Raw genomic sequence first — 16,222 nt, 5'->3', positions numbered from 1 at the left:
CTGAAGGTGTTTAATGCTTTTAATGGCTTGAGCAAACTCACTGCTGATGGCTTACTTCATATTGCTCAGACTATCAGCATGAGGGGATATAAATTCAAACTCAGGAAGGATGGTTGCTAGACAAACTATTGGAGGAGATGGATAAGTGAAATGTGATTTTTTTTTTTTTTTTTTTTTGCTGATTTGATGCTGTATAAGCTTGCTTTCTTGCATTATTTACCACTACTAATTAATTAATGAAATTACACTAATTAATGAATTTTTTTTGCTGTGAAGTAGACATGTAAATAAGAATATACTCAGCCCCTTGGCATAATGTGGTATCAATAACACCTACCCTCTGCATAACCTACTCAGACTCTATCCAGTCACTAGCTGGCAAAGTAGAGACAGCAGGATTATACACTAGGAGATCCAGATGCCCATTAGAGAGTTACATTAGAGAGGCTTGGTCTGGTGGACTACCAAACAGCTGTCCTGCAAATACTGTTTTAGAGCTGTACTCTCTTAATGTAATAAACATTGAATCTTGTCCGATGCCCATCATAATTTACACTACATGATGGAGGAGATGGGGTTGCAAGAGCTTTGCAGAGAGTTAATATGGGTTTCACCACTTGAAGCCTCTGATAAGCAAAGTGGTGGTATTAAAAGTCAAAATGAAAGTCATCTTTCTCCTAGTATTGCCTGGTAACACATAGAGGAGACATCCCAATGTGTGATGTCTATGCCACATATTGACCCTGCTTTTGTTAGTATACACCTGAGTGATCACTTTCATTATACTAACAGAATTGTTTCACACCTTGCACATAGGAGGGGGGGATACACGGAAAGTGTTACTTATCAGCAAAAGTCTTCTTTGCTTTGCTTGCCTCACTAAAGTCTTCTTTGGTGAGGCAAGCAAAGCATTTAGTTGTCTCAGAATGAACAGATTTCGGCAAAATTTGGTTTACTCGACTCACAAATGGAATCTGAATATCAGATTCCATCAGCATTTTAGGCTCCAAAGTAGCAAGCCCTTGCACAGAATGACCAGACTCTACCAAAATTTGGTCTACTTGACTCACAAATGGGATCTGCATATTAGTTCCATCATTCCATCTGCATTTTAGTCTCCCAGTATTATACCTGGTAAATACTTTGTCATACCTTGTTTGTGACAAGGCTCAGCAATCTAGTCTGTTTTATACTTAATTATTGGTAAACCATATAATTTTTAATGGAGAAATCAAAGAAATATTTATAATGATAGGTACTATTTTTTTATTTATTATGTATGGGCAGCCCAGACCATCTTTGTCAACTCTGTAGTGTAATATATGAAAATACCGTACTGATTAAAGCAAATCAATGAAGTGGTATATATGCAACAACACAACCCACTGTGATGTCATGATGAGCTGTGTTGTTATAAACATTTTAGCAGAGTAAGTTGTAGGGTATACACACTAGTCTAGCATTCAGTGCATTTAAATACTGACAGATCTAACTCTGGCAACTAAAAATACAAGTTCAGTACAGAGTTCAAGTAAGGTCTAATCAGCTCACTACATGAAGTTTACTCACTCTGACATAACAAAATCCATACAACCCTATCATAATATTTTGGTATATTATAGAGCTATTAACACACTCTTCATCATGAACAGTGTCTCTAGATGCATTAATACTGTTTGTACCTGTAATGCAACTACATCTGCTGCTCAAAAATATGGGCTAGTACCAAAAAAGAAAAGTAAAAAAAAAAGTGGATGATCTATTGAAACACTGTGAACTCCAAATATTTGTATCTGCAGATATCTAAGTGCAAATGTTAGGCAGCACCACAGAGTGCTATTAAACAGATGATCAGTTATGAAGCACCATGAACTTCTAATATGTGGGAGCACTATGAATCCCTATAATTTACAGATGATCAAGTTGCGAGAATTAAGAACTTTGTATAATCTGCACCCTGAACTACAAATACTGAAAGCTACTGTGAGTTACATCTTGGACAATATGACTGATGAGGGGAAAACAGTTTTCCTACTGGGGTGGGGTTCAGAAAGGCTCACGCACATCTGTTGAGTTAAGAGTGCTAAATGTGTGTGTGTGTGTGTGTGTGTGTGTGTGTGTGTGTGTGTAACCTTACCTTTAAGCAATGTATAATCATTGATGGCAGCCCTGCATAATTGGCCCAATCTCAACTGGAAGTCATTAGGCTTTCTTTGTAACAGGAGCAAGAAAATAATGCTGTGACACCGATCAATAAATTAATTTTATTATTTATCATTAACAACAGACAAAGATGGCGACTGCTCATCAGAGGAACTGACCAGTCACAAGATTGAATTACTGATGATGATGATTTATCATTACCTTTCATTTAAATCTAACTTTTTTGAAAACTTCTATATAACTAAGTTTAATTTATCAAGACCAAAATTAAAAGTTTACCTCTTGTTACTGATTCTAAGGATAACTGAAAACCTTGTGAAGTACCCAGAGAATCAGAATGGAATATAATTATAAGGGATGAATGTTCTGAAATAATATTTTCAGGCCTCTGAGTACCACAATACTTTCCAATTATAGGAGAATTCCAGTAGTTTCCATTCCTGATTAGAAGATAATCATTTGCACAATCTCCTTCAAGACTGAACTCCAGAGCAGTGAGCTGCAAGATAAATATCTATTAAATTTTTGAGAATAAAATTAACATTCAACATATCAAAAATTTTGTTTTCTGACTGTTGACTGAAGATGAAATCATTATTATTATTGAAAAATCTTCACACTATTTTTGAAGAATCGAATCTACAAAGGAATGTCTCACTTAATTTAAGAACCCAAAGCAATTGTTTTGCCACACCCTAGGGTACTAAATAGATTTGGAAATAGGCATACAATGAAGATAATAAACAGCATGTTGACTAGTGTTGATTTCAAGCTCAGGAGATGTTATCCTATCACCAAATTAAAATTCCATATACACAATGATACAGTAGATTAGAATAGATATGCAGAAAATTACTATCTCTGTTTGCAGTGTGGAACTGGATTTATGAGAAGGAAAAGGTCTGTGCAAAATTTATGTTGCACAGCCTCACAGATGAGCAGAGCAATGCAGTGTCTTTATGCAAAACTTCGTCCATGATGGTCAAGACAAGAGCAAGCAGGAGACAACAAGAGGAAGTAATATTCTTGAGCTGATTATCAGCAGAATTCCTCATGCATTAAGAATCTGCTGGTAAAAGGCCTACAGGGTGGCACACAGTGTACTGTTGTGTGATTTACTTAAAGACATAACTACTGTCAAATTTTTGCTTTCGTAAGGGAGATGATAGTGGATTATTTAAATTTTATGCAGTAAGCCAACAGAGATGTTACCAACAGCAAATTCTAAATAGGAAGTATTCATGGAAGTAATTGTAGAAGCTAATAGGCTTCTCATGCCAACTAAGAAATACTGTTCAAGACTTAGACCTAAATAGATATCAGATGAACCAATGAGACTGATGAGGCAAAAAAGAAAAATGCATGAAATGGATATAATGTACCAAGTGATACAGACACTAATAGTAGATATAAACTAGTCTGCAATCAAGTCACAAAGGGGGTTAGGCAAGTAAAGGCAGATTATGAGCAGTCTCTGGCAGCAAAGAATCCAAAGAAGAGCAACAAATACTTCTATATTAACAGGTTAAAGGAAGTGGGTTGAATCACATTGGTCTACTTGATGTCAATGGTCTAACTATTGATGATCCTGCTCAGGTTGCTGACAAACTGAATAAGTATTTTTCGTCTACATTTACACATGAAGAATTTTTTAGGGGGTGCAATAAATTTATCAAATTCTGATAGATAGAAATGATTTTGTGATAACTGAGAGTAAAGTGGAAGAGAAATTGTTGAAGCTAAACATAAAAACGTAAAAACGTAAAACAAAGGAGATATCAGTGTTGTTAAATAGACGTCGGAACTGTCCTGCTAGTTCATTGTGGTAAGGGAGGACTATGCGGATGTTAGTTTTATCTCCCTTGTTTTTTCCACCTACAACAAATTAGGATCCTTCTTCAGCACCTATAAAGACACATACAAATATTCTACAAACGACCTTAATAATATTATATACCTCATTAATTGTCAACCAAACTGCAACACATGTTATATCGGAAGTACCACTACCAAATTTGGCTCATCAAAAACATCCAACACCCGTGCATACTACCATTTCCATAGTCTCACGTCTAACCAATCTGTCACAGAACTTACAACTCATGCCCAGACTCACAACCACAACCCGCTCATCGATTCTGCCATTTCCATCATTAAACTAAAATCCAGCTACAGAATACTTCAATATGAAGCTCTAGTTATTGAATGGTACAAGCACCACTCTAATCTCCAAATTCTAAATTCTAAACTCCCCTTCAATCTTTCCCCAATTTGGAACCTCTCGAGATTAAAGTTCCCACATGTCAAAAAAGGCGTCACGAGAGTATAATTTTTTATTCTTAAAATACCATACGCATTCTCTCCCCACACATTGCCAACTGAAGACGTTCTTTAACTAACGAAAGTCCTCGTAAAGACTATTGGCTTCACCGGATTCACTTACATAGTTTTTAATTATTCTTCTTTTTTTATTTCGATGACAACCAAGGATTGGATGTGTACACTTCTGTTTCCTTGCGCTCATTTAACTCAGTCAACTTTTACTTACTTCCCTCCCTTTTAATTTTTCAATTTAACAATTCAACGTAAACACTAACCACGCTACCTAAGTAAACCATCGCAGATTAATTTCAAGGTGAGTACCGCTTTTTAAGCTTTCGCTATTCTTTTCTAGCTATTAACACGGTACTTGAAGATTTCTAAAAATTTCGTATTGTATAATATGTTCCATTATTTGGTTTTGTAAGAGGGAGATGAATCTGTCTGCTTTTAATGAGTGGGTTGTTTATGACGGTCAAGTTTAGATTTTTCTTTTCTAGGAAAGTTAGGGTGTGCTGAATCATTGTTATCTTCCATTTTATTATCTGCATGTAATTTGAGAAGATTTTCTTGAGTGATCGCCTCATCGGCATCCATCCTTGTTGAGGGTGGTTGTTTAACTCAACAGGATCTGATTTTTGCAATTTTTCTGATACTTTACTGTGGGTTATGCTTTGAGTTGGAACTGTGAGTGGTGTATTGTTATTTTGGTCTACTATCTTTGGCTTTGATGTAAGCTGGGTCATTAGAAGTGAACGAGCCCAGTCTGTTTTATCTGGAGGTAAAACAGACTGGGTTTATCGATTTATCTGGAGAGAGTGACACTTCCATCTGACATGCTACTGATTGGTGAGAGTGGATAGCCAAGGCATAAGAGCTTTTTTGGCATGCTCAATTTAATTTGTTTTCTAGCTTCTTGATATGAGACTTCATTTTCAGTCTTATATTTTTGTATTTTCTTCCCTAACTTCCAGAGATCACATTCTTTAGAGCATTCTGGACGGTTGCTCCTGCAATTAGGACACTGCAGAGATTGTGCCTTGCATTCTGATTGAATATGAGATGTATAGCCAAAGTTTGGACATGTTGAAACTCCACAGCATGCTGTCTAGAAGAGACCAAATTTCTGCCATTTGTAGCATCTTAAGGGATTTGGGATCAAGGGTCGAACAAAGCAATTTAAGTAACCTGCTTTAACTGAAGCTGGTAGATTCAGTGTATCGAAGGTTAGAATTATGTTATGTCTTGGGACTAAGATGCCATCTTTTCATATCATGATTCTTTTTACCTAAGTTACATTTTGTTCCTTTAGTTTCTGGACTATTTCTTCTTCAGAAACGTTTAATAAATCCTACTTAGTGATCACTTCCTTGGATGAACTCAGGGTGTTATGTGGAGTGACTTGAATTGGAATTCTGCTTAAAGAACTGAGTCTTAATAATAGTTCGGAGTGTCTTGGGAGAAAAGTCCCTATTAGCAAATCCATGGATTGGAGATGTTTCACCATTTTTGGTGATGCTGCTATATTTTCCAGGCATCGTTGTATGATGAAAGGGGAGAGCTTGCTAACAGGTTGTGCCGATAGGGAATGGATAATCAAGAAGGCTGGTGGTTCCTGTCTACCAGCATCTTTTTTTCTTTCTCTTTGAGATAGAGAAGTCATGGTCTGTTTCATGGTTTTCACATTGAGTGCTTTAGACGTGGAAATTCATTAGTTTCCATTTCTGCTCCTTTTAGCCCCGAGGATTGGATTTTTCCACAGGTTACCATCCCTGCCAAGTGGAGGTAGGAGCATTGCCACCAGTGACCAAGTGATAAGAAGTTAGTGGTTACTGTGTTAGAGAAGTTAGTTATATACAGGGTGTCTCAAAAATATTGGTATAAACATTTAGGGGAGGTAGGTAACATCTAAAGGAATGTGAATCGCATAGGAACCCATAACCGGAAATGTCACCGTAAGTCTGTACACGGCGCTGTTCATCAGTTCGCGAGAGGGAAAATTTCTGGTTTACTCATTCAAGCAGTAGTCACCACATGAAGGGCATGCATCAATATACAAACTGTGAGCTGGCAGACATGCACCTAGTGTATGGATTGGCAGAGGGCAATGGACGAACCGCTCAATGAATTTAGGGAGAATGCTTCCCAGACAGACATGTAGCGGACCACCATTTGTTTGTGCGTGTGCATCGAAATTTGTGTGATTATGGGTCATTTAGAGGTAACAGGAGTAGTGCGGGCAGACCACATTCAATGCGAACTCCCGCCATGGAAGAAAGTGTGCTGAATGGCATCCAAAATAATCCTACTACCAGCACACATGCTGTTGCCTCTGCCTTAGGAGTGTCTCATTGCAGTGTATAGCATATCTAGCACGACGATTCCTTACACTCCTCTCATCTCCAAAGGGTTCATTTTGACCCAAGATCATCCTGCATGTGTGGCTTTTGCACAGTGGTTTCTCCAAGAAAGTGTTCAATACTTGAATTTTCCAGCTTATGTTTTGGTCGCGGATGAGGCTTATTTCACTCAGGAAGACTTATTCAATCAGTACAATGCTTATGTGTGGGCTCAAGACAACCCACAAGGGTGTGCGCCCCCATGTGGCACAACATCGCTTCGCAATAAATGTGTGGATAGGTATGGTTGGTGACTGCTTAGTCGGCCCATACCTGTTACCATCCCACATGAACTCCGCTAAATATCGGAACACGTTCTACCAGGATTACTTGACGATGAAAAGCAAATGTGAGACGCAACATTTAACAGCCGTTTTGGGTGTCGATGGATTGGCCATGGTGGACCCGTTGCCTGCCCCCCCCGCTCACCTGATTTATCAAGCCTTGATTTCTTTCTGTGGGGGGGGCCCTCAAATCTATCGTGAATGAATCGCCTGTGGAGACGGAAACAGATCTCGTGGCGAGACTCTGCGCTGCTGCTACTGTCAAAGAAACTCCAGGTGTGTTCGACTGTGTCCGCCAATCCATGATGCGTCTGAGTCATGCATGCATCGTGTCTCATGGTGGAACCTTCGAGCATCTGTTGTAACATCATGAAATGCATTCATCTCATACTCCATTGTTAATATTATGTCAAATAAATTTTTGCCACTAATTACTGTCTTGTGTCATTTCTGCATCTTGTGCCTCTGCTACTATTTTCCCATGACGCTTCTGGTTATGGGTTCCTATGCAATTCACATTACTTTAGATATTACCTACTTCACCTAAACGTTTGTACCAATATTTTTGAGACCCCCTGTATACAAAAAGAGAGGGCACCTCCGTAGCCAGGTGGGCAGGAGCAGCAGTGTGTAGCACACACTTCTTGATTAGACTTGGGTCGAGCCCGTGACCACCAAATACGGAGGATGCAGAAAGGTCAGGGAATGACCACCGCATATCCCCGGAGCAATATGGCCTTAGTCGCTAATGCTCCCAAAAACTAAATAACAAACAAACAAACAAAAAGAAAGATGTCTTTCCTTTCTTGTAGGAGGCTTCCTTCTTTATTTAAAAAGAGCAAGAAAATAAATAACTTTAAAAGTAAAGGCTTTATAAATCTTTAACCACTTCTTCATAGAAAATACGCTTTAAAATTTGTCAGATCACTCGCTTGGCACTCTGGGCCCTAATAATCGGAAGGAGGTGGTACAAATGGCTGAATAGGATGGACAATAAAATCAGGATGTGCCCTACTGTAAGTTGTATCTGATAGACAGATCAGAGTGGAGGATATTCTCTTAGAAGTAAATGTTTGTGGGTGAGGAAGGTATGCCCAATGCGAAGTCTTGTCAATACAACTTCTTCCCATCTATTTGTACGTGAGCTAGAATGCCATACACATAGACCATTTTTTATTCTGCAGAGTTTATTGCATGGTTGGTCCCTCAAAAGTTAGCATTAGCATTAGTAGAGGCATTTGATGCAAGAAAGCAAGCTTATGCAGCATCAGCCAAAAAAAAAAAAAAAAAACCACTTCCACTTCACCCCTCTGTTCGTTCAAAATACCTGTCCAGCTGAGCCTTAAACTTATTTAGGCTATCAACTTCCACGACAAGGGACGGAAGTCTGTTCCACCAACCAACCACCCAGCTGGCTAAAGGCAAATTTCCACACGTCTATCCTACATCTGTCTTTCCTCAATTTGAATTTATGCCCTCTCAGGTGATTATTCTGAGCAAGAGGAAGAATCCCATCAGCATTGAGAATGCTCAAACCATTCAAGGCTTTATACACCTCTATCAGATCACCTCGCTGGTGTATAGTCTCCAGACACTGTAATTTGCAAAACTTAAGCCTTTCTTCGTAAGAGCACCCCTTTGTTCCATTCACTAATCTTGTTGCCCTTCTCTGTACTCGTTCCAGCAGCTCTATATCCTTCTTGAAATGAGGCCTCCAGACCTGTACAGTATTCAAGGTGTGGCCTGACCAGTCCCTTATATAAGGGAATAATCACCTCCTTATCCCTGCTAGAAAAATTCCTGTTATCATTGACAAGACACCATGAGCTACTCTTGCAGCCCGTATACAGAAAAATTTGCTCAGAAAAATTTCATATCTGCCTGCACAATTACCCCCAGATCCTTTTCATTCTCTACCACTGTAAGTGTAGTACCACAAAGTTCATATGTTGCTCTGGGGTTACTGTTTCCCATAGGTAGTACTTTACATTTTTCAATGTTAAATTTCATTTACCACCTCTCAGCCCATCTGCTCAACCTTTCCAGATCCTGTTGCAGCAGCATACTGTAAGTAGTGTCCTTAACAACCCTGCCAACCTTTGTATCGTCTGCAAACTTGGGCATTAAGCTGGATATACCATCATCAATATCATTTAAAAATACAGAAAACAACAATGGACCCAACACTGAACCCTTAGGGACTCCACTAATAACATTAGTCCACGATGAGCAGAGTCCACTGATTACCACTCTCTGTCTTCTTTCACTCAACCATCCCTTTATCCATAGCAGCAATTTGCCTCCAATGCTACACTGCTCCAATTTGTGCAGCAGTCTTCCATGTGCAAGAGTATCAAAAGCCTTTCTAAGATCCAAATATATAATATCAAAGTTATTCCCTGCATCCAGTTCTTTTGTGACTGCATCATAGTATCCAATCAAATTGGTCAGGCAAGACTTTCCCTTAACAAAACCATGCTGTGTCCGAGCTATAAATGAAATCTTGTCTAGATGATCCTGCAGTGCTTCTTTAACCAGTGCCTCCATTAATTTTCCTGGAAGAGAAGTTAAACTCACAGGTCTATAATTACTTGTGTCAGCCTTTGATCCTCCTTTGGGAATTAGGATCACATTTGTACATCTCCAGTCTATGGGTACCTCCCCTGAGTCCAAAGAAGCTCTTATAATTATGGCTAAGGGTTTGCTTACTTTCTTTGATATAACTGGATAGATCCCATCCACCCCGGGTGCCTTTTTTATGTTTATCCTCAACAATTTCTCTTCCACTTTCCTCTCAGTTATTACAAAATCATCTAGCTCACTGCCAGGGTTACTTCACCTCTGGCATTCCCCTTCCTGAATAACCCCTCATTTATGAATGTAAATGCAAAATACTCGTTTAGTCTCTCTCTCTCTCTCTATTGATTATAACTCTCTCTCTGTCTCTTTTGATTTTATAAAGTATCATTCCTGTTCATTACACTACATATTTCCAGCAAGAAACTTTTGGCTGCCATTTTACTTCAACAGGGATAAACTGCCACCTAACATTTAACAATGTTGAATTAGAGGCTAGTGAACTGAATAGCTCTATTCAGTTATCTCAAATTATTTTCAGCGCGATCTGTGCTTGTTAACAGAAGGGAGAGACTGCTTCTACTGGGATGAGATACATTTAAATAGAAAGGGTGAAAGAATATTTGTTGATGCTATCGAGACAGTTTTAGGTGGATCAGAAAACTGCTAGCTTGGGAAGGGGTGATTAACAGATTAAAAGATTAACTGTAGCGGCAGGCAGAGGTGAAAGTGATTCTTTCACTGCTTCTATTAGAATGAGCAGCAGCTTGGAAAGCAAGGTGCTGGGAATTTCAAGAACTGTTGGGAGTCATCATGGAACAAGTAAATACATGGGCTGTGTTAGGGTAACTAACAGTAAGAACAGTAAGTAAGTACACCTATGCTAGGAGTATAGTAAATAAATTTGAGGAATTTGAAGTGCTGGTTAAGACATCAAAGACGGATATTATTGGGATATCAGAGACATGGTGTCACACAGATATAAGCAGTGCAGAATTGGAATATGTGGAGTACAGTGTTTATAGAAAGGATAGATAGGACAGGAAGGGAGGAGGGGGTTATGCTGTTAGTACAGAAACATAAAATCTAAGGAAGTGAATCCAGTTGACATAGATGGACAGTGCAATGTTGAGTTAGTTTGGTGTGACATAAGCACTGGGAAAGCAAAATGTGATGTGTACAATGAACATCTGTACAGAGAAATAGAGTGGGACAGTAAATCTGAATGTCTTATAATGGGGGATTTTAATTTCCCAGATACTGGAATTTGTGGGTTGGTCACTCGTGCACTAACAAGGCTTTTTGTGGATTTATTGGATGATTGTTTTCTACAGCAGCATGTTCAAGTGGCAACAATAGGGAATAATACTTGTTAGAGGGAGTTATTTGTTCATTAAGAATTGTTTTTAGTATTAGTATTAGCAATGGCCACGTGGTGCAAGGAAGCTTATGCTGCACCAGCCAAAAAAAAAAAAAAAAAAAAAAACAATAAATAAATAAATAAAACAAAATTTTTAAAAATAATAAAAATAAAATAATAATAACTAGGGAGCTCTACCCTCTGCTCCCCAACCCCCGCTGATGCAGACTCAAACGAGAAAATGTTTGAGTCTACATCAGTCCTTTTTTCACTCTTTTAGCTTGTTCCATCAATGCTTCTCCATCGTCATAAATGTAGATTTGGCCAAATTATGGAATGTCTCTAACAGACATTAACCTTGTCATTCTTTTTACCATGGAACCTCCTTGTATTTGCATCATTTCATATCACCTTGAAAGTCCCTGTTTTCAGTATTAAAAGACGTGAAGGCGTAAAGATTGTTGTAGACTCAAACGTATCCCCTTTTCCATGTTGTCAAACAACAAAGTCTTTAAAGTGTCTGGATATTATTATTATTATTATTATTATATTAGGGTTACCCATAATTGATTACATAAACCTGTATTTGTGTCTGTAAATTGCATGTGTTCTTTGGCCGATTTGCCTGTAACCAACTAACTCAACTAACTTTCTTGTGTTATCGACAGGATTCAAACCCAGGCCTTTTCCACCTGATGTGGGGAGGATGGATGGCGATGATACCACTGTGCTTCCTATGCAGACTAAAGTGTCTGGATAGGTATTTGCAGTTGGCAAACATACCTTCCCTCTGTGACAACACGAATGTGCAGGTCTTCTGAGTTTGCCACAAAAAGGTAATCCACCGCAATGTTGGCATTTATCTAACATATCACCTAAATCGCAATATGATACTTCAGTGGGTTCTTCATTATCAGGATCTTGTGTATAGATCTTACGTTACGTCTGAACAGTTTAACGGTTTGATGAGTTTTGGCTTGTTTTTCTTCCATGTTAGCTATCTACCTCCTGTAGCATTGATTTTCCACTTGCTCTGTCCGCATTGAACTTATTCTATGATTAGTTCATAACTTTTCAGCATGTTTCTCTCTATATTTCCATCAAGACTCATGATGGTGGCATTTTCTCTTGGAATCGGCGATTGCCAATCTAGGTTGCAGCTTTGTGTTAATTACTAGGTTAGTACATATAATCAGCAAATCAAATGTCACAGATTCTAGATGTACCTGTTGAAATGCACTGATCAATACCTAATCAGGAAATGACCTATGTAATGCATGAGCAATATTGTTGCATTCAAAAGAGCAGGACTAAAATATTTACAAACTATACAAATATTTAAAATATTTACACAATACTAAACTATTTACAAATATACAAATTCATCAGTTAATATTACAATGGAATATCAAATGATGCCGGGCATGGTTATGCATTACACAGTGAACCACGTGCACTGAGGTTGGTGAATGTTATGGAGGCAGTTATAGTTAAAATAAGTGAGATAATTGCCTCCCCCTCTTCTCCCATTGGCTCGAATAAATATCACTAGGAGGAAAACTTTTTTAATGTATAGAGAGATAAGAAGAAAATTTAAGAAAAATAAATAATTAATAAGAAAAAAGGAAATAGACAACCTACAAGTTTCCCTCCTCCCACAGGTAACATTCAGCTCATCCTTGAATTTCCCCAAACTGTCAGCCTCTACTGCTCATGTAGGTAACTTATTCCAGTAATTTTTTTTTTATTACTCCAAAATAGCCTAATGCCTTACAGAGGAGGAACACTATATATATTACAATCCATATACTGCACATTAAATATCAATAAAAAAACAGAGTATAATACAACATATATTAAAAATCAAAGAAATTTGCATTTAAATTGAAAGCACAAACAATATAAAAATAAATGATTTTCTAACATTACATTTGTTACTTTATTAAATATTTAGTCTTAATGCTTAATTCATTTTGATTATATTTACTTTTTTTTTTAATTTTTAAATTTATTAATTTTTTTTCTATGGTAAAACAGAATCCATCCTGAATACATACATAAGGAATACAAAGACATATCTTATTTAATAGATAAATATTGAAGTCAGTCATATCTTTAGACAAGGATCTGAATTGAAAATTATTTCTTCTCCTTTTTTAGATAAAACCATGTGATTTAATTTTTAATATAACATACTTGTCAATATTAGATTCATTTAATAATCTAACAGTCCTGTTGAAATAATCAAATTTTAAGTTATTAGTTCTGAATGGCCCTTGTACAAATAAATCATGCCTTCTCAGTGTTCTTTGTGGGCATCCAAAATTTATCGAGCAGAGTAGTTCAGGGGCATCCAACTTACCATTAATTAGATACATAAAGAACTTGCAGTCAGCAGCAGCCCTTCTTTAATAAAGTGGTAACATATTAAAATAAGTACACCATTTGTTATAAGATTTTGCTTTAATTTCTAATCTTAATTTATACACAAAAAATCTAATTATGGATCTCTGAACATGTTCCAGCTGTTTGATAAGTATTAAAGTATAGGGATTAAAAATCTGTGATGCATATTCAAGAACTGGATTAATAACCATCATACATGCAGTTTTTATTAGTTCTATGTTGGAGAAATCAAAAAAAAAATATTTGTTTTAATAACCCAAAGGATTTGGAAGCTTTTGAAAAAATCTTTTTTAATATGTAAATTAAAAGTCTGATTGGCAGAGAACCAAATTCCTAAGTCTAAAACCTCATGTACTCTTTTTATTACCTGACCATCAATTTTATAAGAATAAGTAATTTTTTTTTTTTTTTTTTTTTTGTGATAGTCTATTGAAATAGTTCAGCATTTATCCAAATTTACTTTTAAACCATTATTGTCAATCCATAGAGAAATACAAGATACTCCCTTTTCCAAAATTTTTAATCTTGAGTTGATTTAATTATTTTATATATTTTTAGGCCATCTGCATATGATAATATTTTAAGGTTTATTTGTTGAATACAATCTTGAATGTCATTAATATAGATTGCAAAAAATAATGGACCAAATGAAGATCCCTGAGGACCCCCCCCCCTCTGAGGATAGGAAAAGTAAAGGAACAGATTCCTTCAAATAGCACTCTGCTTTTTCTATTATTAAAAAAGTCTACTATCAATGAAAAAGCATTACTTTTTACCACAATGTGACTCAATTTGAGACAAATTAAGTTGTGTGGGACAGAATCAAATGCTTTTTGCCCAGATAAATGATATCTATTTGGTTATTATTGTCAAGATATCTATATGATATTTTCAATGATTTATTGTCAATGATATCTATTTGGTTATTACTGTCATTTAATATCATGCTCCAAGGACTGCAAGTCTGTCATTGTTGACTTACCCATAAGGTAACTATGCTGAATGTGACTAAATTTGCTTCTAACAAAACAGCATAGCTGTGTATATATAATATTTCAATGATCTTACTTAATTTAGGATTACTTAATGGATTTGCCTAATGTATTGGTCTAAAAGAGGCTGGGCTATCTTTTGAGCCCTTTTTAAATAACGGAGTGATAGTGGTTACCTTTAATCTTGATGGGAAAATACCCTTTTTGAACATAGCATTTACTAAATGCAACAACTGTTGTTGAAGGACCAAAAAGCCATGGGAATATAATCAATGCTTGTGTCATAATTTAATTTAAACTTATTTAGTGTATCCAATAAAATATTAGAATGAATTTCAGAGTGTGTCAAAATATCACTGTAATTTATAAACAGATTATTATCAAACGTATTATTATTACTTTCTGATTTTTTTATTACATAGATCACAGAAAGTACTTAGCAAAATCATCTACATTAATGGCTTCCATTCTATTAGCACAGTTATAATTCTTATTTTCCATCTTCTTCTTCTTCTTCATTGCTTCCAGAATGGCCTCATATGTTTTTTTAACACTGCATTTTGTAAATTAACACTGTACTTAACCTGTCTTCTTAATTGGAAAACTGGATATAAAAGTCATATATATATATGACTTACATTTTATACATACTATATATATACATAATGAACATTCCCTTTTTTTTCTTAAGTAATTGTATTATTGTTTTAGAAAACCACACTGACAATTTATCAGTGTTTAACTTAGAGAAGCTAATTGGTATGTTAGTGACACAGTACATCCCAAAATCATATTAGGATCTTGAATACTAAAGAAAATATCCCAGGGTTTTTATAATGTCTTTCTAAGTTTATCCCAGGTTTATCTTAAAGTTATAAAAGCATTGCTTGACTTCCTTTTTGATCAATTTAGTTTTTAAGGTCAAAGCCAAGCTGCAATGCTTAATGGTCAGAGTAAAAGTAACTGGTAACATAACTTATTTTTAATTTGTTTGTCTTTTCTGGTTGGTAGTTTGCATTTCTGCTTTAAATTCAATCTAAAGGACATATCTTTCTATGTGTCATAGTGTCACCACAGGATCCCATAGTAAAGCATAGGGTAAAACAACAAAGCTGTTTTAAGCTTAATTTGCCTTATGTATTGGTCTAAAAGAGGCTGGGCTATCTGTTGATTCCTTTTTAAGTAATGGGGTAATAGTGGTTACCTTTAATCTTGATGGGAAAATATCCTTTTTGAAGATAGCATTTATTAAATGCAACAACTGTTGTTGAAGGAGCACAAAGCAGTGTTTTCAAAAAGCCATGGGAATACAATCAATGCTTGTGTCATAATTTAATTTAAAATTATTTAGTGAATCCAATAAAATAGAATTAATTTAAAAGTGTGTCAAAAGTGTTTAAATTTTTATAATTATTTTATAACTAATTTATAACATGCCGGCTACAATAAAACTTCCTGCAATCCGGTCTAAACATCACCCCCGTATGCCTCCTAGTTCTAAAATCATTTATAACTGCGAAAATTTCATCCTCATTCATTTTATTTATGCCTCTCAGAACCTTAAACACCTCAATCAAGTCTCCTCTAAAGTGCCTAGTTTCCAAGCTCTGCAACCCACATATTCAAAGTCTTTCCTCATGTGGACGTCCTTTTGCCCATCTCACCAGGCGAGTTACACATCTTTGAATCCTTTCAAGAAGCACAATGTCTTTTTTTTTTAAG

At 36.3% G+C, this 16,222-nt stretch overlaps 1 protein-coding gene across 1 annotated transcript in view; it reads right to left on the bottom strand.

Annotated features, from left to right (window-relative positions):
* Window positions 1–16,222, bottom strand: part of LOC150088287 (cubilin-like) — a 1,623,406-nt gene that overhangs the window by 511,305 nt on the left and 1,095,879 nt on the right. The window contains exon 33 of the mRNA XM_090370104.1: window positions 2,443–2,662. Coding sequence (XP_090226230.1) covers window positions 2,443–2,662 — 220 coding nt within the window. The remainder of the gene's footprint in view (window positions 1–2,442; window positions 2,663–16,222) is intronic.

This window comes from Mastigoproctus giganteus, chromosome 3, assembly GCF_048544385.1.
Source record: "Mastigoproctus giganteus isolate SK-2022 chromosome 3, ASM4854438v1, whole genome shotgun sequence".
Taxonomy (NCBI): Eukaryota; Metazoa; Arthropoda; class Arachnida; order Uropygi; family Thelyphonidae; genus Mastigoproctus; species Mastigoproctus giganteus.
Note: the sequence above shows the minus strand (reverse complement) of the source record. Positions and strands in the feature narration are given on the sequence as shown.